The 23,165-nt window shown below is 39.7% G+C and overlaps 1 protein-coding gene across 1 annotated transcript; it reads left to right on the top strand.

Annotated features, from left to right (window-relative positions):
- The first annotated feature begins 431 nt into the window (after positions 1-431).
- On the top strand, positions 432-22,647 carry SLC5A7 (solute carrier family 5 (sodium/choline cotransporter), member 7). Its single transcript, XM_010155683.1, has 8 exons — positions 432-609; positions 7,316-7,429; positions 9,531-9,686; positions 14,112-14,260; positions 18,199-18,342; positions 20,291-20,444; positions 21,276-21,493; positions 22,024-22,647. Exons 1-8 carry the CDS (start codon positions 432-434, stop codon positions 22,645-22,647), a joined length of 1,737 nt encoding a protein of 578 aa, XP_010153985.1.
- Positions 22,648-23,165: the final 518 nt, after the last annotated feature.

Here is a 23,165-nt window from a genome sequence, read left to right as displayed (position 1 = left end):
TCTGAATACATAGAGACTTTTGTAACAGCCCACACGGCCAAGTCTTCTATCCCATGCACCAAACTCGTTCTTGACCGAAGAGTTCCCAGACGCTGGGGACTTGACACAAAAATAATTCTGTGCTTGGTAACTGATGTCTAAGAATTGCATAGCTTTCAGTCACATCATTCGTGTCCCACTGTAATCGCAGGTTGCAATTGTCAGTTGTTGCTCCACAGGCATTTAACTGGCATGTAATCTTAATTTCCATTTCATCCAAAATACCCATTTCATAAATTAACCAGAATAGTCTCTTCAATAACCAACTGAGTTTTGCTTCTACACTGATTCTGAAAAGCATTTTACCAGGTTTGTTAAAAGCAGACATGTTCTTGCATTCTCTCCAGAGGTCTTGATGAAATAGGGACCCAAGAAACAGCCGTGACTTCAGCATGGCTTTCCACGTGGAGGGGCTGGTGGCCATAGTTGTATTCTACCTGGCTATCCTAGCAGTTGGGATATGGGCTGCATGGAAAACCAAGAACACCGGCAGCGACGGAGATCGCAGCGAAGCTATTATAGTCGGTGGAAGAGACATTGGCTTGCTAGTTGGTGGATTTACAATGACAGGTATGTACACCTTTTGGGTTTTTCCTTACTGGTGTAAAACATGTCAGTTTTCCATCTGAATGAAGAGGAGTAATCTGCATGTCAAATAATGCAAAAGGGAGAAAATATATCTGTTTTTTCCAATTGTTGTTAACATTGTTTAGTGAACAGCCAAATGTAGCATCTATATAAAAACAACCACACAAATATTTTAAAATCAGACAGGAAGAGCCTATTATATTTCCCATTAATTGCTTTCATATTCATCTGTATACTAGATATGTTTGGGGAAAAATTATAAATTTTACATAGTTACATAAGAAATCCAGTTTTAAAATAATTGTTATTGTTAAAGCCATCCAAATTGCTGAGTTATTTTTGTTTAATCTGAGTGAAAAGGTATGGGTGGGAGCACTGCAGCGTCAATTAAGAATAAGTTTCTAAAAGAAAATTGACATAAACCCAAACTTGTAATACCGCTGGTTTCATCAAGCTTACATTGAGGATTCTTTTAGCTTCTTTTGCAGCAGCTTGACAAAATGGTACATTACTGTGGATAGTAGTATTGGTAGGACAAGCCTGGGTGAAGGAAGAGTTCTTCACTAATTTTGTAAGCAGTGGTGTCTGATTCCCAGAAACAGTCGAACCGGGTGTCTTACCTGACTACGTAAGATATTCACAGTATGGCCCAAAATCTCAAGTCCTACAGCTGACATATGGGATCAGAACAAAAGTGCATTATAAGAAGAGTGAATTGGCTCACCATTTTTATTTAAGGAATTTAATTTTTAAGCGTGCTTCATCCTATTGTTTTGTTTTGTTTTGTTTTAATTTATTCTAAATCCTATTCAGGCAAAGCCTTTTCAATTGCCAAATTGGATTTACTAGTTTATGTTTAGCTGCTTTGCCCTCTTCTGGTTTCACAAGTATCTAATATGGAAGAGACGCATATAAACTTGGGCTAAAATTCTGTGTTCTTTAATCCAGAGAAATTCCCATCTCCTTGCAGAGGTATTTTGCTCATTCAAAGGCTGAGAATTTGGATATTGAGTGAAGAATGTTTGTAACGTCGGTAAAGTTTGAATACAGGCAGGTGTTCCATTTTTTGCACTTTGCTATGATTTACTGTATCACATATCTACTGGCTACTGAAACATCAGCTGTGATGAGATTCTGCTCATAACGAGAGCTGGTTTGTCTGTTTTCTGCTGAATGAAATATTTTCAAGAGCACTGAAACCAGAATATTTTGCAGAGATACTGCCTGCCACAAAACTGTAATCATTAGATCGGGGGAGTGGAGGACATTCCCCTCACAAGTGGTTATGACTAACAGCTTTGCCTGTGGAAGAAGACACAAATTCTGGTCTTCTTAATCCTATTTTACATGAAGATTTTTTGTAACAGTTGAAGCAGGGGTGAGACTTGAACTGGGGCTTTGTATATTGCAGGCAATTTCTATAACCACCACAATTCATACCCGCATATGCTCATCCCTTTCCATGCAAGCTCTGGAGATGGAGTAGTATGTCATTTTTGTGGTAGAGAATCAAGCTGATCCTAAAGCCTTTGCGCAGCTAAAACATGGATTTTTCTACTGTCAGGTTTCACCTACTTTCTCACTTCTGCCTTCTGTAAATATGGCAATTCAAGCTTAAGATGGCAAGTAAATTACACTTTCAGTTTCGGGGAACCACACCTCGCACACGAAGTTAAGTGTGGGCACAAGTCTATTGAATCAACGTTTGGTCTGAGTTTTGTCTTGGGGAGGGTGACTGGGATACTTAGTTTGTAAAGCCATAACAAAATAATTGCAAAAGTAAGCTGCAATCAAATCTGCAATAATTTTTCCTAAATTGTCACATTATTGAAAGGACATATTTGCTTCTTTAAAAATGATACATGTAGATTTTGCACCACATAACCATACCTCCAAAGATTTATGGCTTTTGAGACATAGTCTTTATATTTTACAGCTTTAATTGGCTAAATATGATTTTAAAAGCAAAGCCTACTCCATAAAAGGAAAATAAGGAATTTTTAAAGATCTCCAGAAAGGATATTGGTACTATGGACATGAAATAATTTGGGTTATGAGATAAGGCTTAATTCTGTCTATCTTGCCCAAGACAAACATTACCGTGTTCCATGGCCATTGGCTTCAAAAATGGCAGCAATTTCTAGGGCTACTTGGTGGGGAGGATGACAGAACTCAGCTGATAAATTTAAAATAAAATTCAGAGCATGAGTATCATGACTTCATAAGGATGGACTCAAGATTCCTGAGTAATTATAGATAATTTTCTAAACGGCATTGAAAAGCCTCAAAGCAAATGCATTACCTATGAATAATGGCTATGGATGTATGTGGATGTGTACTATGATCCTGAAGAAGCATCTGTATCAACTATCTACTGAAATGCTTGAACACCAAGCCTGTTGAAGGCTGAGTGTGTCTGCAAATAGAAAGAGGGAGAAGCTTGAATTGTGAACAGCAACAGCTCATATTAAAATGAGCCAACATCGTATCATAGTAGACATGCCTTTAATCTGTGTGTCATTTTAAAATAATTGTAGTTAAAATGTTGCATTAAATATTAACTTTCCTTGATTCATGGGTGAAATTCTTAAGAAATGGTATCTGTGACAAATTTGACTCTATTCTGATTTTGGTAATTCAGTTTAAACCCCAGAAGGAAATATTTGAGATTACATAATCGAATGCTTACAAACATGGCCAAAAAGCTAATAATGTATTGACGTAATTTTTTCATTTTAGTTGGGTGGAGCTACATATCCTTCCATAGGAAAAGAAAAAGGCATATCACAACATTCTTTTTCCTTTTTTTTTAATCCCTAGGTCAGGGTTTTCATTTTAAAGATATTGATGAGTTGATTCAATAATTTGAATGGTCAAACAAGGTATCGTTCACAAAGAAGTGCCAAAAAATCTGTTTTTCTAATATATATCAGTATATATAAAGAAATCAGAAATTATTTTTTGTGTTCCGCATATGAACTAGGAGCAAAAATTGAATTCCATATCCTCAGTATTTGTCTGTTCATCTTTAGGTTGCACGTTTTAAGTGTTTGTTGGTATTTGCTGAATTTTTTGGTCCTTCAGATAGCAGGCAAAGAGAGGATTAAAATAGATTACCACATGAGTGTTTCCATAGATTATTAAATTTTATATTCCTTTTATCTGATCTAAAAAAAAAATAATTTCACCACAAAAGCTATTAAACTAACTTTAAATTGTGGTTTAGCAAACTGAGGATCAGAAAACTAATATCTAAGGTTGAAATCCCATCCTATCATATCCCATTATTTTTTTCTAATGTATTTACTGTTGTCAATCTACCTGACTACCCATTTACTCCCCTCAGGAAAATAAACATATAGCACCTTCCTAGAGTTTTGGAGTCCTTGATAGATGTTCCAGAAGAGTCATGTGAACACAAAAACTAATCAGCAGCTGTCTTTTAACCCCCAATCCAGAAATCAAGAAATCAAATTGAAAATAAGTGCTAAATCCTCCACGCTACCTTGCCCAGCAATATTGGTCTGCAGGATGTTATTCCCCCTCAGCCAGGAGAGGGCAATGGCCCCTGCATTGTCACACAGAAGTGAAGTGACCTGGGCTCTCCAGAAAAAAGTAAGAAAAGTTAGGCACAACATCAAAGTGCCCCTTGGAGAACATCCACCATCTCAGCAGCAACCCCAGGCAAATTGATCCTGGATGTTGAAGCCTCCTTGTACTACAGCTGCAGCAATGTTGGACATCTGTCCTTGACTATAGAATATCATTTCGCATCTGGAAGTGGGTATCATTCATGCAGAATTCACGCTCATGTTTTTTCCAGGGAAGGAGGCAAATATAATTCCCTTCTAAATATTTATTTCTGTTATTGTATACAGGTGCTTACAAGTTATTCCATAAGCCTATACTGCTTGAGACACAATAGGCAACACTCATCCCAGGTAATCCTGGACTCATAGGTCAACAACTCAATGTTTAGGTGGAGATCATTGATCAGTGGTGTTCCTCAGGAGTTTCTGTTGGGACTAGTACTATGTAACATCTTTGTTGGGGGCATGGACAGTGGGATGGAGTGCACCCTCAGCAAGTTTGCCGATGACACCAGGCTGTGTGGCGTGGTTGACATGCTGGAGGGAAGGGATGCCATCCAGAGGGACCTGGACAGGCTGGAGAGGTGGGCCACTGCCAACCTCATGGAGTTCAACAAGGCCAAGTGCAAGGTCTTGCACCTGGGTCGGGGCAATCCCAAGCACAAGTACAGGCTCGGTGGAGAGTGGATAGAGAGCAGCCCTGAGGAGAAGGACTTGGGGGTACTGGTGGATGAAAAGCTGGACATGAGCCAGCAGTGTGCGCTGGCAGCCCAGAAAGCCAACTGTATCCTGGGCTGTATCAGGAGAAGTGTGGCCAGCAGGTCAAGGGAGGTGATTCTCCCCCTTTACTCTGCTCTTGTGAGACCCCACTTGGAGTGCTGCATCCAGCTGTGAGGCCCCCAACATCCGAAGGACATCAGCTGGTTGGGGTGAGTCCAGGGGAGGCCACGAAGATGATCAAGGAAGTGGAACACCTCTCCTATGGGGACAGGCTGAGAGAGTTGGGCTTGTTCAGCCTGGAGAAGAGAAGGCTCCGGGGAGACCTTATAGCACCTTCCAGTACCTGAAGGGGCCTACAGGAAAGATGGGAAGGGACTCTTTAACAGGGAGTCACAGGACAAGGGCTAATGGTTTTAAAATGAAAAGAGGGTAGATTTAGATTGGACATTAGGAAGAAGTTCTTCACGGAGAGGGTGGTGAGGCACTGGCACAGGTTGCCCAGAGAAGCTGTGGATGCCCCATCCCTGGAAGTGTTCAAGGCCAGGCTGGATGAGGCTTTGAGCAACCTGGGCTAGTGGAAGGTGGCCCTGCCCATGGCAGGGGGGGTGGAACTGGATGGTCTTTAAGGTCCCTTCCAACCCAAACCATTCTATGGCTCTATGATTCTAGGACTCTGGTAAACAAAGCATCATATTCCCATCTACCTTAATTCACATTGTCAAGAGGAACAAAATCCTGAATGTCTGATAACTCTTTATGTAGATTCTGTATCCCTGTCTCTTCACATCAAGGATTCGTGTTCACCCATCTTCTTCATATGATCCCACATAAGCATCACTCACCTCTTGTCTCTGTAGTGCACAGCAGATCTCGATTCTCAAAAGTCATCGAATAACAGGGCTCTTCGTGTCGCTTCTTTTGTTGCAGACTTTCTCTGCATGCACATCTCTCATACAAGTCCATTATGCTGTTTCCAACAACAGAATGCTCCATTCCTGTGCTTCAGAATGCTGAAAGAGGGACAGTTGTAATGCTCTGTTTGACAGAGATCTTTGACTGAAAGTCATGATGCTATTTAGCATCAGGTTTAAAAAAATACCCTTTGGTAGTATTTGAGAGATATCACAGTTAAATAGAGCAGAGCGATCATTTAGATATTAATGAAATTTCTTTATGAATTTTAAGGCAATATTCTTCATGTGTGTCTCCAATTGTTTATCTAAAACACAAAATCAAGTTTGCTTGTATGATGGTGGATGCTGGGAAAATTCTGAAGAATGCTTAAGGAGAATAGATTTCTTACAATTGTGAATTTTTATGCAGAAAGCCTGACCTGCTCTTATATGAGAAGGCAAAGGCTTCTGAGGCAAATCGAAATAACATTACAAAAATCTAGTATTTGTAATGATCTGCTTGCACTTGTTCAAATTACAGACTCAGATTCATAAAGCTTACTCATTATATACTAGAGAAAATTAAGAACTTTTTGCATGCAAGCAGGAAGAGATAAACTTTATTACATAATTTGTTATGCATTATTTTTGCAGGTGTAATAATAATACATTTCTGTGCTGGGGATTTTCTTTGATACATGAAGTAGGTCCCAAATTCTCAAATGTAGAAACTTCCCTTCAAGGTAGAGAATCAATTCATTAAGGGTCTGAGTTTGGTATATTAATAGTACTGGTTTTTAGACATAATAAATCAGAAATATTATAGACAGCACAATTCCCTTCTGGAATATGTCTTCAGGAAGCACAAAAGTAAATGTGTCAAAGTTTAGAACTTAAATAACAACACAAAACCACCACAGCTCTATATGGAAATACATCATTCGGAGCCTACTAAATGTGCTTTGTGTAGCCACAATTTAAAATCTAGCAAGGTTTTAAGGGCAATTTTTTTCATGAAGGTCCTAGTAAATGATGCATTCATTAAACTCTTGTTTAATTTAAATGCTTTGAGTTTTTCCAGCTGAGATGTCTTTATCACTATATGTTTATTGCTCTCCTTCAGATCCCCTTTACATCTCTCCTGTATTTAGACTAACACAAAATAAAAAGTCATGGTTAATGAGTTGACGTACTTCATTCACTGTAAACAAGTAGTGGGGCAATTAGCCCTCACGTCTTCACTAACTCTACAGAGGCTCAAACACTTTGAGGATTGTCTCAGTCCATCTGACTTCTTTTTTGTATGCCTAGGATGTAAGTTTTTTAATTAGGAGCATCTTTCATAGAATGATGCCATGACTGGCACTTGTACAGTATATGCAATAAAAAATATCAATATTAGTAGTGATGACAATTTCATTCTACAACATGGGAGGTTTTCTTTCTTTGTGCACATTAAAGACTTTCCTACCTCCTCTTTTTCAGCCACATGGGTTGGAGGAGGTTACATCAATGGGACAGCAGAAGCTGTATATGTCCCAGACTATGGTCTAGCTTGGGCTCAAGCACCTATCGGATATTCCCTTAGTCTGGTTTTAGGTAAGTAAAGAACTAAAGCTAAGTGTTTCTCATTTTAAACAGTTCTGATGAAAAGACCATCATTTGAAATGAAACAACTTGGGTATGATAAAAGAATAGTGAGGTAAACTGGATCCCTTCTGTTGATAGGTTTGGCTATTAAAAATAAAAACAGAAAATCGCTATAAATAGTTTTATATCTGAAGTCCCTGAACGCTTTGGCAAGAGCTGTTCAAATATTACAACCATAGTGATCTATGGAGATCACAACAAGAAGGATTTTGTGTGGAATTTTAAAAAAATTCTATATACTAAGTTTTATATATTCAGGTTTTCTTTAAGTGTCTATTTGATCTGAAACATGGAGCGGTAGGGCACCTGTAAGTCTTAGAATTCAAGAGTGGCAAATATCCTTTCAGGTTAGGGAAATGTTTACACCTTACAGATCTTCACCAAGAGTCTAAGTAACCTGTCTAATTTTGCATTGGAAGTCTGTAGTAGAACCAGTCTATTTCCTTAAAAATGGACCAAGCATCCTCTTAAATGCAGTACAAAACTCAAAATCTCCTGTCAAAATGCAAATACACAATCCTGCTATACAGTGACAGAGAGTAAAATACAGACAGCATTATAATTTTTAATGCTGTGGCCTGTAATTCCTGAAATGTAGTCTCAGAAATAATAACAATAAAAAATATCTCACTGTGTCTCAACAACATGGAGCAGCTTGCAACGAAGGTATTGCCTTGTGAGCCACGATGAATACTCCACCAAGTTTTCAACTACATCCTCTAAGTTTGTGAACAGATCATGTTCCTAAGGCAACTGCTGATGCAGCTGTTTAAAAAGACTGTTGTTACAGAAAAGATCCTGTGTTTTTCATCTTTCATTAATATGATTGGCGTATTAGCCTTTCTAATTATACTTGACCTTTCAGTCTATTTTCAGTGTTTTCTCATGGTCCTGGCACCTAGTCTGTCCCTTTGTTTCCTTTGGTTTCTTGTCCATGTCTTTTGACCCTTTTATTTATTTCTATACAACTGGATTTCACTCCTGACTCTTTTCTTGCTCCTGGAAAATCTCTCCTATATCCTGTCTGAGTTATTCCCTTTTCCCAGGCAGAAACCTTCCCCATCATATATGTTCCTCTTTGCCATGTGCGGGCCAGCTCCAGCTCTAGTAGTAGTTCCCATCCCTGAGAACAACTGAATTCCTTCTAAGGGAAACAATAACAGTAGATGTCTGCCTGGAGATCAATTGATGTCATTACAAGGTCATAAGGGTCATGATCCATCGATGTCATTAAGCAGGCATTAGGATCGTAGCTACAAGCATCTTCCTGACTCTTAGCCTCTGTACAATTGACACAAAGTAAGAATAACCCAGAAGGAGTTGTGTTAGCCACTCCCCTCATTTCCAGATGTTTTCAGATATCCAGATATAGATATAGTTTGAAATTAAGAAATATGAGTGATATAAGGCAATATATACAAATGTGGAAAATCTTCAGTACAATACAATGAATACATTACCTATCTTGTGATGAAGAACCTAATTAAGGGTTGCCAAATACTGTGCAGTAGATTTTATAGGGAACTGTCTGTTTTTTCCGGGTTTTTTTATTGTGCCTTATACATTGCATTTCAGCAGTTTTACTGTGCTAGCAGTCTACTTCGGCATGTGCAGATCTCAACTACGCAGGTTCCCATACAAGGGCTCTTTCAGCTTTTAGAGTAGGACCATGTGAAAATTCATGCAGGATTCTGCTCTGAGAATGAATAGGATTAGGTAGAAAGGCCATTCCCTTAGGCTGATCCAAAATTAGACCAAACTCTGACAGCATTCATACACCAAACCAAGTAAACTAAACCAGACAAAATAAGACCAACTTATTTTTCGTTATCAAACCATAGATATTAATGATGTGGATGTGTTTATGTAACTCTGCAGACATACGTAAGAGTTCTTAGAGGATATTTTAAATGTATTCGTTTCTTTAAAAAAAAAAAAAAGAATAAAACAGTAATACTGATTTTCTTGTACCCTTAACTGACAATCAATGTTTTACCCCTTAGTGCATTTCTCCACTGCAGCTGGTGTCTTACACTGATTTTCTTTGCAGGTGGCCTTTTTTTTGCAAAACCCATGCGATCTAAAGGCTATGTGACAATGCTAGACCCTTTTCAGCAGCTTTATGGAAAAAGAATGGGAGGGCTACTCTTTATTCCAGCTTTAATGGGAGAAATGTTTTGGGCTGCTGCCATCTTCTCTGCTTTAGGTAAGGAATAAGCACTAAAAATATTAATTTATCACAGGTGGAAATGATTAAGAAATTCAGAAATGCATTAAAATTCTGTCTTGAAATGCAAACTACACTAGCCAAATGCTTCGGAGTGTGATAGTTCTCAGACTCGTGCTAACTAGTAACTAAACCAAGTGATGGTACCCCATTAACTATTTTGGTAATGGAAAGAAACACAAGATATCTATTCATTTTCAAGTACCTTTAAGTTGTCCCTTTTCAAAGAGCATGAAAAGATTTAGCAACAAACCTCCTCTAATGGAGAGGGTGAGTGACATGAGTGATTGCAAGTATCTCTTTTGAGGCAGACCCAGCTTCTCTTTTACACCGAGATCACGGAAGCCAGTCAGAATTTCTCTTAAAGACATGACACATTATTGCCAGTGCATCTCAACAAAATAATCCTTTGCATATAGGACACCTACATATACAGAACTTTCCATAGTACAAAGAGTAGCAGTAAAACAGGTGCTGATCAATACATCGAAGTATTATTCAGTTCTAAATGGCTTTGTACTTGAAAAAATGATGAAAATACTTGGGATTCAAGAAAGGATGCAGAGAATTAGTGGAATTATGACTCAATAGAAAGTCACCCAAATACTCATCCAGACCAGGAAAAAACAACAACAACAAAAAACAATAAACAACAACAACAAAAACCAAAAGCAACCAAACAAAAAAGAAAAAAAAAAAAACAAACAACACAACCGAAACAGTTTCCAGGGTTTTTAATTATATTTCAGACCTGAATTTAGCAATCCCTTCAGGAACTGAGAAAGCCCTTGAGTTGAAGCACCAGCAGTTGACTTTTACCAGCTAATCATACTCATAGTGCACATGCATGTGGTAATGCTTTCTAGCACAAGCTATTTTAAACAGAAAATAAACTTTGAAGGTACTCTCCAACTGTGCTCTGATGAACTGCAAAGCAATGGGGAGCTTGTTTACCACAATTTCATCACAAAACCCTTGAAGGACTAAGAACGAACTACATGCTGAGGTGATAGGAATTAAATAACTTGAAGAACACTCTGAGTATTTGGAATATACTTTCTTTTTGATTGAGGACAAGCTAATTATGATGTTTAAAAGCAAGTGGTGTGAATACCTTTCTAGTAGGTTGTTATTGACAACTGACAGTTAAAGACTATCAATGATTGTAAAGATCATGGAAGGTTTTGATTTTAACTCTTCTGTGAATAATCTAGTTATACCTCCTAATTTGCACACCTTTCCTCAATGATAAATATTTAGTCCCAGTACTCTCCACTACTTGATCTTCCTCATGACTCTTTGCTTGGCAGGAATGTAGAAGGGAAAGACCGGGCTTCCAGCTTGTGAAAGAGGACTGAGTTTCTAATCCTTACGCACATGAACTTTGAAGGCTCACTGTACAGTAAAAAAAACCACCTGGCAGCTCCCAGCAGATCTTATGTATCACGCATCACGTTGTGTTCTACTGCCAGAACTCTTCCACCTATGTGGTCAAGAATATCCATCTACAATACCTGCAAGGACTAAAAGTTATTGCAAGATGTTTCATTTAAATAATTCTAATTAGAAGGAGATTTTTTTAAAGATGTTTTTAAAACACTGCAATCACTTGAAATAGCTAATACAACTAAGGGAAATGCACAACCATCCTGATAGCTGCTGTGCAGGAGGGCACAAGCAATTCAGGAGGTTTCTTGAGTGCACTGACAACAACTTGTGGACAAAAATTATCAGGGAGCAGATGAAGGGAGGTGCTCCGTTGAACCTGTTACTTACAAAGAAGGAAGAATTAGTTAGGGATGTGAAGGTTGAAGGCAGACTGGGCTGCAGTGTTCATGAGATGGTAGAGTTCAGGGATCTGCTTGGAGGAAACAAGGCAAGAATCAGGACTGCGACTATTTACTTCAGCAGAGTAGAGATTAGCTTCTCCAGGGATCTACTTGGAGGAATCCCATGGGAGACAGCCCTGGAGAGGAGTCCAGGAGAGCTAGTTGATATTCAGGGATCAGCTTCTCCAAGCTCAAGGACAGTCCATCCTGACAACCAGGAAAACAAGCAAAGATGGCAGGAGACTTGCATGGATGAAAATGGAGTTCCTGACTAGACTCAGGCATAAAAATAAAGCATTCAAGAGGTGGAAGCAGGAACGGGTGATCTGGAAGGCCTACAGAGACACTGTCCAAGCATGCAGAGGTGGGTTTAGAAAAGCCTGAGTCCACCTGAATTTGAATCTGGCCAAGGACGACTGCAAGAAAGTCTTCTACAAGTAGATAAACTAAGAAAAGTGTGGACTGCTGTTGAATGGGACAGGGGACCTGGTGGCAAAGTATGTGGAAAAGACTGAGGTACTCAATGCCTTCTCTGCTTCATTCTTTGCTGGCAAGACCAGCCTTCAGGAAGCCCAGGACCCTGAGAACCCTAGGATAGTCCAGGACAGGGAGGAGGATCAGATTAAGAAACATTTGAATAAACGGGACAGGCACAATCCCACGGGTGCTGTGGCAGATGGCTGAGAGCAGTGCAAAGATTAATCTTCCAAAGACTGTGGTGATCAGGGATGTTCCTGAAGACTGGAAGAAAATAAATGTCATTGCCATTTTCAAGAAGGGCAAAGAGGATGCCAGGAACTAAAGGCTGGTCAGCCTCACCTCAATCCCTCAGAAGGTGATGGAGCAAATACTCCTGGAAACTACTTCCAAACAAATGAACATCAAAAATGGAACTGGGAGAAGTCAACATGGATTTATGGAGAGAAAATAATTCCTGACCAACCTGACATCTTCCATGATGAGCTGACCAGCTTGGTTCATTAAGGGAGTGCAAGGCATGTTGTGGATTTCAAAAAAGGGGTTTTTACACCCTCCTGCATAATATCCTCACAGGCAAATAGATGACTTACAGACTAGATAAACAGATAAACGGACGGAGGAAAATTGGTTCATTAAGGGAGTGCAAGGCATGTTGTGGATTTCAAAAAAGGGGTTTTTACACCCTCCTGCATAATATCCTCACAGGCAAATAGATGACTTAGAGACTAGATAAACGGACAGTGAGGAAAATTCTGGGCTCAGAGCGCTGTGACCAACAGCATAGGCGCCTCCCGGTGGCCAGTCACCAGTTGTGCACCACAGAGGTCAATACTGAGACCTGTATTGTGTAACGTCTTCACTAATGACCTGCCGGATGGATCCACCAGGTAGTTTGCAGAAAATAAAAACTGTGAGGAGTTGCTGATAGACCAGACAGTTGTACTGCCATTCAGAAAGACCTCAACAAGCTGCAGAAGAAATGGGCCAACAGGAACCTCATGAAATTCAACAAAAGGAAATACTAATTCCTGCACCTTGGAAGGTGCAACCTCATGTCACGATACAGACAGGCGACCGACCAGCTGGAAAGCAAGTTTGCAGAAAAGGACCTGGGAGTCTCAGAAGGCGATGAAGTTGACAATGTCTCATGTTTCATATCTGTGCTGCCCAGTTACAGGAGAAGGAATGGGCACAAGCAGAACTACAGGAAATTCCATTTAAACTTAAGAAAAAACTTTCATTTTTATAGCAAGAGAGAGAGCAGACACTGGCACAAGTTGCCCAGAGAAGTTATGGAATCTCCATCACTGTGGATAGTCAAGACCCAACTGAACATGATCCTGAGCAACTTGCTCCAGCTGACACTGCATGAAGGGGACTCAGACCAGAGGTCCCTTTTAGTGTCAGCAATTCTTTGATTCTATGAGCTTTCTTGTGGGGACTGACTGGTCAGCTCAACACTGTGGTTTGTTTTCTACAAATGAAATCTGCTTGATGGTGCTTGGAAAAGCTCTTGGCTTCTAGGTTGACAATGGAGGATGAATTCTCCAGTTTGCAAAGAAATGCACATTTGTCCCACGTAAACAACTCCAGTGCACTTTAGAAGGGTCAGTGGACAGTTGCCCCTGTAGCTGATGCCTTCTTTACCATTTTTTCTGCGGTAAAAGGGGCTAGCTCAGAGCATAAGTGAGACACAAAAGGGTGTGATATGTCGCAGCAGACCTCCCCTAGGCACAGCCTTAACTGCAATGACGCACATGGTCCCATGTGACTGCAACGCACCCAGGGAAGCCTCAACTGTCTTTTTGACCTTGCAGAACAAGAGAGTGTAGTCCTTACAGAGCTTGAGCAAGGTAAGGAAAGGCTGTTGGGACCCTTCCCTCCTCCGTTTCATAAGAACCTGCAAAACACCAGATGCTAAACTCAGACAAACCGGAGACTTCCTTTTCCCACCCGCTTCAAGGGTGCAGAGGAGGGAATATCTTTGTGCTGTTGCTGTCAGACCAGTACCTATATATGCAACTTAACAAAGGTGAGCCTTCTCATTAGACATACTGTGATATATGCTAACACAGTGCTTTGTTTTTCCTCATAGGTGCCACTATAAGTGTGATCATTGACATTAATGTCAATATTTCAGTCATTATTTCTGCCCTGATTGCAACTATGTACACACTTGTGGGTGGGCTGTATTCTGTGGCCTACACCGATGTAGTTCAGCTCTTCTGCATCTTCCTGGGCTTGGTAAGTTTGGCATTTTTTCCCTTCTTTGTTCAGGATTTTGTCCTGAGCATTATGGCGATTGCTGAGATGTATTTCCCAGCTTTGGTTTTGGAACTGTGTCTTCACTGAAAGCATGGAGAAGGAATATCTGCACTCACAGTGCCCTGACTTCAAAGAGTCTGCATTTGCATCAACGTACAGCCCGCGTTTTGACAATAATTCTGACTGAGAGGCCCAATTCTCTGGCTTTTTTCCAATAAGTCTGATAGTGCAAACACTCTTGCATTTTTCCTTCTGTGTACATATCTAACTCAGGATAGGCTTGGAGCTGACTCCTTCTCTATCTGTCCATAGGACAGTGGAACGGGCACTGGTAGGAGGCATCATACCTAGGAAGCAGTTCGTAAAGTGGTACAGAAACACTGGCATTGGACCTGCAGAACTGATACTCAGCTGCTCCTCTTTCCTGTACCTGTCACCTACTCAGGCAGTGGAGTGAACCTCCTGCTTTAAATCACCTTCTTGGGTTTTCCCTTATTTTCCTCCACTGTCCGTGGAGACCACAGTATAGGCAGTCTCACCAGATGACCTTGCTGTTTGACTATGGTGGTATGAATACCCACTGATCAGCTATCAATGATACGCTAGTGGGTAGCCTTTTCTCTTATTTACTGCTGTTCTTTAAGTCCTAATCTGGAAAACATCAATGCAACGGGGCTCAGATCACAGGGGTGCAATCAAAGAAGCTGCTGTCTTTGTTTTCCAGTGGCAGTAATAGATGGTCACAGGCATGCAGAGAACGGAGACAGGCTGAAATAAATAGGGTGGCTCAAGCTGAAGGAATGGCAGCTTGGGGACCCAGCATTGTTTCTCTGCTTTCACCGGCATTCTGGTGTAACTTGGGGGAAATTACTTCAGCCAGTGCTCACACAGGTGGTCACTAGCCAACCCTGTGTGTGTCCTCACTCTGTGGCATCCTACCGTGAGTCCTTTGGCCTTATTTGCAGAAGTGCTAAGCATTCCCTGTTGTAACTGACTTCATGGGAATGGTGCTAAATACCCTCAAAAAGCAAATCGAAGTTCCAGCTGGCCACCTCAAATGAGAAGATAATCCAGACCTTCTTCTCTCATACCTTTGTTCTTCATCTGCACAGTGGGGAAAATACCATCTGCTTCCCTAACATGCATGTTAATATTTGTGAACCATTCCGTTTCTACAGATGGTGTGCATTACAGATATTCCCAAACCTGTAAATAAATCAAAATACAGAAATGCTTTTCCAATGAGAACAACTCATGCATTGCTAAAGACCCTGATCCTGTGGGAATAACAACATGTGATCCTGTATTAAAGGCAGTATGAACCTGACAGGGAGGGAAAACAAATGAACCTTGTATAGCAGTCTTCTAAACGGTTGGATCTGTAGCTTTAAGAGTGTTCTTTTAATTCAGGTTGGGCTTTTTATGTAGTTTCCCATTTGAAATAAACAGCAATAATGTCATGTAGAAGAAACCATATTCTTAACCTTGAGGGTAATCAGTTGGGCTGGAAGCCTCAGGTAGCACCTAAATGGTCATGCTCTAGGTGAGAAAGTTTTAGATGAGATGGGACACTTTCACAGTAGATGTCACAGGCTTAGGTATCCCAGCTTCTCCTACGGGCTCTGGAGCAGTTTCTATTCCCACTGGCACAGAGATTTACTGCTTATTCCTCTAATGTCTTCCTGTCCTGCTCCTTACCCAGAAGGACATGCTGCTTGTAATGAATTCTGCTCCCTATCCTGTCTCCTCATTTCAGAAACAGCTTCTTTCTTAGTCTTCCATAACCCCTACTCTAGTCACTCCACATACGTCCCTGGTTTTCTCCTTATAATTTCATGTAGTCTTTCTCCTTCCCTACTCACTGTCCTGTACCCACATCTGCAAGTCTCAGTTCTTTATCTTGCCTGGTGAGTCTTTCCCTGATCCTACACTGTGTCACTACTATTAACTGATTCTTCATCTCAGCTGTATTATTAATTTCCCATTCTAAACTCTTTGTCACCATATGAGAGTTCCTTCTTTTCTGGTTTCTGACCCCATAAGGTCCAGGTCCTTCTAGCTACCTGCTACTTCTACCCCTAAGCTTCAAATTCCAACATAAAGTTCCAGTTTCTGCTTCACTTCCATGAGCTTTGGTTTTATTTGCCTTCCATTCAAAAAAGTGAATTTTCTACTCCCATTAGAAAGGGCTCAGTGAAGAAATTTGGTCTATGTCTATATTAAGCAAGTTAAAGAGTGCCAGTGTGAAAACACAGGATCATCTGTAGTGTTTAATTGTTAACACAGTCCTGGCTCTATTTTTGCCCACTGTAACAGTATTTTCCCAGGTAATTCTCAGGAAAAAGTTCAGGAATGTCTTTTGTCAGGGAAAGGAGTCTAGATGTATAGATGCAAAGCATGACATTTTAGCAAACTTCAGGACCAGAGAAACTGTCTTGCCTTCCTTTATTTATTAATGTAGAGGTAGTCCTTGAGACCACAAACAGCCAGGTTACTGTGAGGAACTGGAATGGGTTACAGGAGCTCATCATGCATATGCAATACGGTATCTGTTGCATCCTGGACTGTGACATGCAGGCAGCAGATGGACCTTGAGAAATTTACCCTACTGAAAGTCTCAGCTGAGTATGGGAAAATGACAGCTCTTCAGAAGCTCACCACTTGTACATGTTTGAGATGTACAGATAAGAATAAAAAAATCCATTTGACATCCTTGTTCCCCATAAATTTCTCAACAAGAAGAGTATTAACATCCAAGAATTTTGACAATATGTTTATTTTTCCATCAAAATATCTTGGAGACAGCTGAAACATTTTGGTGATCTTTCTCAGAAAAGCCCAAGCAGACAGTGAGAAGGGAATCCTTCTGCCCAAGTGCTTAAATTGGTTAAGTTTAGCATGTAACTGAGAACAGCATACATGATAAACAGCCTGAATAGCAGGCAGCACTGCAAAATATTCTTCACACACCATTGCAATAATTGGGCAACAAAGTAGAGGAAGATGTTTGATTTCTCCCCTCTGAGCTTCTGTTACCCCAGATACTTAGATGTGATCAGTTGTATTGTGGTAATCTGTGTGGTTTTGGATACCTGGCTCCTTAAGGATGCCATGCTTGTGACGGTCTATTCCATATAGCACAGTCTGGTTATCGGCTCAGTAGGAGCTGCTGAGGTTCTCCTCTGAGCAAGTGACTGAGTTACACCATTGCAAAATGAGTTGGCCAGTAAATGCACAAAAAGTCAGTTGGTGAAGGAAACAAACCTCCTGGAAGAAACTGTTTCTTGGGGAAAGGTTACTCAACTGATTTTTTGGCCTAGATCAAAAACAGAGAGACTGAAAACAGTCAAGAGCCCGGACTGAAATCTCAGGGAAGAAAAAGCACTGGGCTACTGGGTGTTCTGGAGCAAGAATGATGGGGGTTCACCAGCAGCACCCCTCTGTTGTCATGATATAGTTTTGTGTTGAATTAAATTCCCAAGCCTCCAGGTGTGTTTGTTGGGTCTCATGCCTCTGTACTGGCAAATCCTGATGCTGTTGCACGCCAGTTTATATGTAGATGTTTCTCTACAGTGTGGTCCAGGAAAGAATGTAAAGAATAGATGTGGAGTTCAGGGAAGATAAAATGAAGATGTATAAATGCATTTTTCCTGCCGATTTTGTGATTTACACTGATTAATTCCCTGCTCATACTCACACTTTCCAGGACAGAGATAGGTTATCCACTGCCAAGCTCTCTGGATTTCAGAGGTGTTCCACCAGCACATAACCTGACTTTTCTGCAAGTCAGCTGGACAATTTGGTATTTGATCTGTAGCACACAAGACAAAGAATAATAGATCAATGTTAATACTAAAATTTCACAGATTCAGAATGCCTTTCTTAGACCTGAACAAAGTGTTTCTCTTTGGTTACAGTGGATCAGCGTACCCTTTGCGATGTCCCATCCTGCAGTGACAGACATTGGGCTCACGGCTGTGCACAAGGTGCACCAAGCACCTTGGCTTGGATCTATCAACTCTCTTGACGTTTACACATGGCTGGACAATTTCCTTTTACTGGTAAGTGATGGCCTGTAGGAAGGAATGAAGCATTTAAGCAATCACACTGTGTTACTGTGACAGCTGAAAGTAGTAGAATCTAGTTAAGAGCGAACTAAAAACTTTTGCCCTCTTGGCTCCTGCTTAATATTTCTGCACATCTGAATTATTTCAGTGAAATATCAGTAAAATATTGTAGCACAGCTGCCAAAGTCATCATTGCCAGGAATGCAATTTAAATAGCATCAAGCTGAAAGTGTTGACTTATGCTGAAATTAATTAAAAGTGTGCAGGTGATATTTAAGTGATGTCATTGTTGGCAGAGGAATTTATATATTGCAGAAGGCAATCAATATGTTATACAAATGATTAAATATACCTTAGGTGTAAGTGATGTAGAAAAAGTTTGGAAGAGATGGATGGATGGATGGATGGATGGATGGATGGATGGATGGATGGATGGATTCATACATGCACACATGCCAGAAATATCTGATGGCTCTCATTATTTAATACCTATGTATTACACATGGGATTGGTCGCTATGCAGTATTTTCCATTAGAAGACCTAGCAACACATGCTAACATTTTCCATTCTCAGTATCCCTGAGCAACTCTATACTGTTTTTATTATCATGTTGTATTTTGGGATTCCTTTCTCTGTTTTTTGGGTTTTGTTTTTTTTTTTTTTTTAAATACCCTCAACCAAAAATCTTCATATTTTGGTGATAATTGGGCTATTAAAATATAATGTTTCATCCAGCTTTAATTTTAATTTTAAAATTCTCAGAGAGCCAAAGTATGACATCAGGTCAAGCAGCTGTATTCTGTCTGGTAAACCTGAAGCTTTCATCTCTGCTGATGACCAAAGGAAAGCTCTGACATTGCCAAATTGTGACACATTTTCTTTTCATCTTGTTGGTTTCATTGCTGCTCAAGAAATTTACACATGCTTGGAAAGGTTTCTAAAGGAACATTATTAAGGCTGCAAAGGAAAACAGTCATAAATAGCAAGTCAAAATCAGAGTTGTCTGTGAAACATTCATTTGGTCCCTGTGTGTCCATGAAACATATATGAAACACCTGTATATACACCACTTGGTCCAAATGCCTCCTGCCTCATTTAGTGTGTAGAACCAGACTGTGAACATTTAGGGAGCAATTTGCTTTGTTTTCTTTCCATGCTATTTTGTAATAGGCATTTATTTACTTAATGGAGACTATTCTAATCCTGCTCTCAAGGCAGAATTGTTAGCACTTGTTTTCTTAACCTTTGATAATATTCTTTTGTGACATATTTTGCAGATATAATTTTAAGTCTAATCAGGATCTTCACTGTTATAATACTCCCTTCCTCTCCCTCCCCCTCCCAGAAAAAGAAGGGTTGCCACCATAAAACTTTCTTTTACTCTTTTTAATTTCTATTGGTATCATATGTGCTTAAGATGAGGTGGAATAATTTTTCAGATTCTTGAGTTCAGTGTATACAGAACATGTTGCCTTGTTTAGATGGCCACACACATTCATGAAGGAAGATAAAATCTTGCTTTCAAATCCTATCAGGGTCTAATCTCATTTTGGTGAAGGGAGGCTACTGGAGGTTAAATTCTTCAAATATGAAATATGACAGTAGTATTTTATAACCTTTTATAAGGCTTTATCAAGTATTTATACATTTTACAATACTTGGGGATTACAGACACTATGTAAGTACAAAGTGTTGTTGTTAATTGTACAAAGGAATAATGTCTAAAAGAATGGGATTTAGTTGGATTTACAAAAGTTTGACATTACTTGTGAGAATGAAAGTTACAGCTATTACTGACTGACAGATATTCAATAAATAAGTGAAAGAGAGCAACATGGTGTTCAGCATTCAAGTGATCTTTCTACATGCTCTCTATAAGGTGATAGCAATAAAATCCAGAGTTAACCCCCAGTGACAGGATGCTGCCTATTGTGTTTGCAGACATTAGGAGGAATCCCATGGCAAGCATATTTCCAGCGAGTTCTTTCCTCATCTTCTGCCACATATGCCCAAGTTCTATCATTTCTGGCTGCTTTTGGCTGTCTTGTGATGGCTCTTCCTGCAGTACTCATTGGTGCAATTGGAGCATCTACAGGTAAATGATTAAAAATTAATAGTACAAGAAATGTGTGAAAACCCTACAAAGCTTATGTTAGATATAATCTGGTCCAGGGACCTCATTAATCAATTGATGACTTCTTCAACAGGAGACTTCGTTGAAAAGCAATATTATAGAATGTTTCTCCCGGAGTAAATTGTTCCTACACCAGTGTCTGGGATTATCTCATTTTGCATGTTCTAGGTATTTACAGATGTAATATTTCTATTTAACATTTGAGTTAGATTCTGGTATGTTAATTTGGTCCTAACAGTAATAACTGCAAAATAACCGGGTATGTATTGTAGACATTTATTAGGAATTTCTTATCTTGACCAAAATATCCTTGTCAAGTTGTTTGTCATAGTGAGAGGGATCCCTATCGCAGTAACCGTGTAACTGAACTGTTAGAAATGTTCTGTTAGAAATATTTATCACATGGCTTTGAGCTCTGAGTCTATAATCTAAGAGAATAGTTAAACACATCATAAACAAGCATGGATCACAGACTTGTTTTATTGAGGAAAACAACATTTGTGAGCAATGCAAAGTTTTAATATTAAACTTAGTACTGGATAAGCAGCACAGGCTGCGGTCAGACTTAGCTTAGAGATAAGGAAAAATGCTGAGCAGAATTAAATCTGCCTAATAGAAATCAGTGGCACACTGCCTGTCTGAAATTATGTCGGTCTGGCCCTAGTAACGGTTTAGTCATCAAATGGGAATGAAAATGTGGCCATATGAATAGCTCGCTACATGTGAAGTCAAGAGATGGTGTAGCTGATGACTACTAATGTTACTAATAACATACCGGTGTCCATATTGCAGCCTGGAACGAGACTGAGTATGGTGTCCCTGACCCCATGTCTAAAAAAGAAGCAGATATGATTTTACCGATCGTGCTCCAGTACCTTTGCCCAGTCTATATCTCATTCTTCGGCCTTGGCGCTGTATCTGCTGCCGTGATGTCGTCAGCTGACTCGTCGATTTTATCAGCAAGTTCTATGTTTGCTCGGAATATTTACCAGCTTTCTTTTCGGCAAAATGTGAGATTAAATTTTCGTTTTTACTTTTAGAGAAAATTTCATGTGAGACCTTAACTAGATCCTAATTATTCCTGCAACCATAAGTTTCACTTAATTAACAAAATGAGACATCTTTCTGAAATATTGATTTATCAGCAAATCATCTGACAGCAGAATGAGCTGGTGAGTCAGAGGTTTTCTTAGGAAATGGAGAAGAAGACATTCTGACACTGACAGTTTTTTCTGGTTAATTCACACTGTGCTTGTATTTAAAAGTTATTTCTAACACTCTGCTGTTGTTTTTTTCTTTGCCCCGTTACCAAACTTTTCCTTCTGCTCAAAGATTAAGGATTTTGGGAATGGCAGACATATAACTCTTGAGGGTTTTTTTTCTCCGAGCCTGAGATAGAGATATTCATTTGTAAATATTGAATATGTCATGCAAAATTTCCTTTTAAAATATAGTATCGTATATATGCTATGTTCATAAAAGTAGGCATACACATATTACCATGAAAAAACCACCACCTAACACTGCCTTCTTTTTGCAGGCTTCAGACAGGGAGATCGTGTGGGTCATGAGAATCACTGTTTTTCTGTTTGGAGCATCAGCAACAGCAATGGCACTGCTAGCTTCGTCAGTGTATGGGCTGTGGTACCTCAGCTCTGACCTTGTTTATATCATCATATTCCCACAGCTCCTGTGTGTGTTATTCATTAAAGGAACCAACACCTATGGTGCCATTGCAGGATACTTATTTGGCCTTGTTCTCAGAATAACCGGAGGAGAACCATACCTCTACCTTCAGCCCTTGATCTACTACCCTGGCTGCTACCCAGATGAAAATAATATCTATATCCAGAGATTCCCATTTAAAACACTCGCTATGCTTACTTCCTTCTTTACTAACATTTTAGTCTCCTACTTAGCCAAATACTTATTTGAGAGCGGGACCTTGCCTCCAAAGCTGGACTTCCTTGATGCTGTTGTTGCCAGGTACAGCAGAGAACACATGGACAAAGCAACTCTTGTAAAAAGTGACAATATTGTATTAAATGAACTTGCACCTGTGAATCCGAGACACAGCCTAACTTTGAGCTCAACTTTCACAAACAAGGAAGCCTTCAATTATGTCGACTCAAGTCCAGAGCTATCCAACACTGAAGATAATTAAAACATTGGGTAGACACAGGCAAAAAAATGCAAAGCAGGATATCTTACAAAAAATAGCAAGAGGCATTTTATCAGAAGAAATGCAAGAAAAACTAGAAGAACAAAATGCCGCTGCACAATACGTCTCTAGGAGCAGGAGCATCCCATGGGAGGAACTCTTTTCTGTTATTATCTAACATGTTGGATTAGCTCATAGAGTGTTTACCAAAAGGTACACTCAGATCCCATTCTCTCCACCCAGAACTATGTGCTGTGTAATTAAAAGAATATTTACAATTGAAAATATATGTAGCAGAAAAAGTGCAACAGTGATTTAGCTAGGATATCATATGAAGAGATTATAATACAGTCACTCTGAAATACTATCAGGCAACATTTTATTGGCATTAAGTGAAAATATATTGTCACAGCTGTAAGTGATCTATTACTAAAAAGCTAGCTGCTTGAGCATCTAGCAACAAGGTCTGGTCATTTTTTTCCTCATAAAGAAATTCAAATGCCAGTATTTTATTATTTGTA

The sequence above is a fragment of the Eurypyga helias genome, unplaced genomic scaffold, assembly GCF_000690775.1.
Source record: "Eurypyga helias isolate BGI_N326 unplaced genomic scaffold, ASM69077v1 scaffold9387, whole genome shotgun sequence".
NCBI classification, from domain to species: domain Eukaryota; kingdom Metazoa; phylum Chordata; class Aves; order Eurypygiformes; family Eurypygidae; genus Eurypyga; species Eurypyga helias.
The sequence above is the reverse complement of the archived record's forward strand: the minus strand, read 5'-3'. Positions and strand labels throughout refer to the sequence as shown.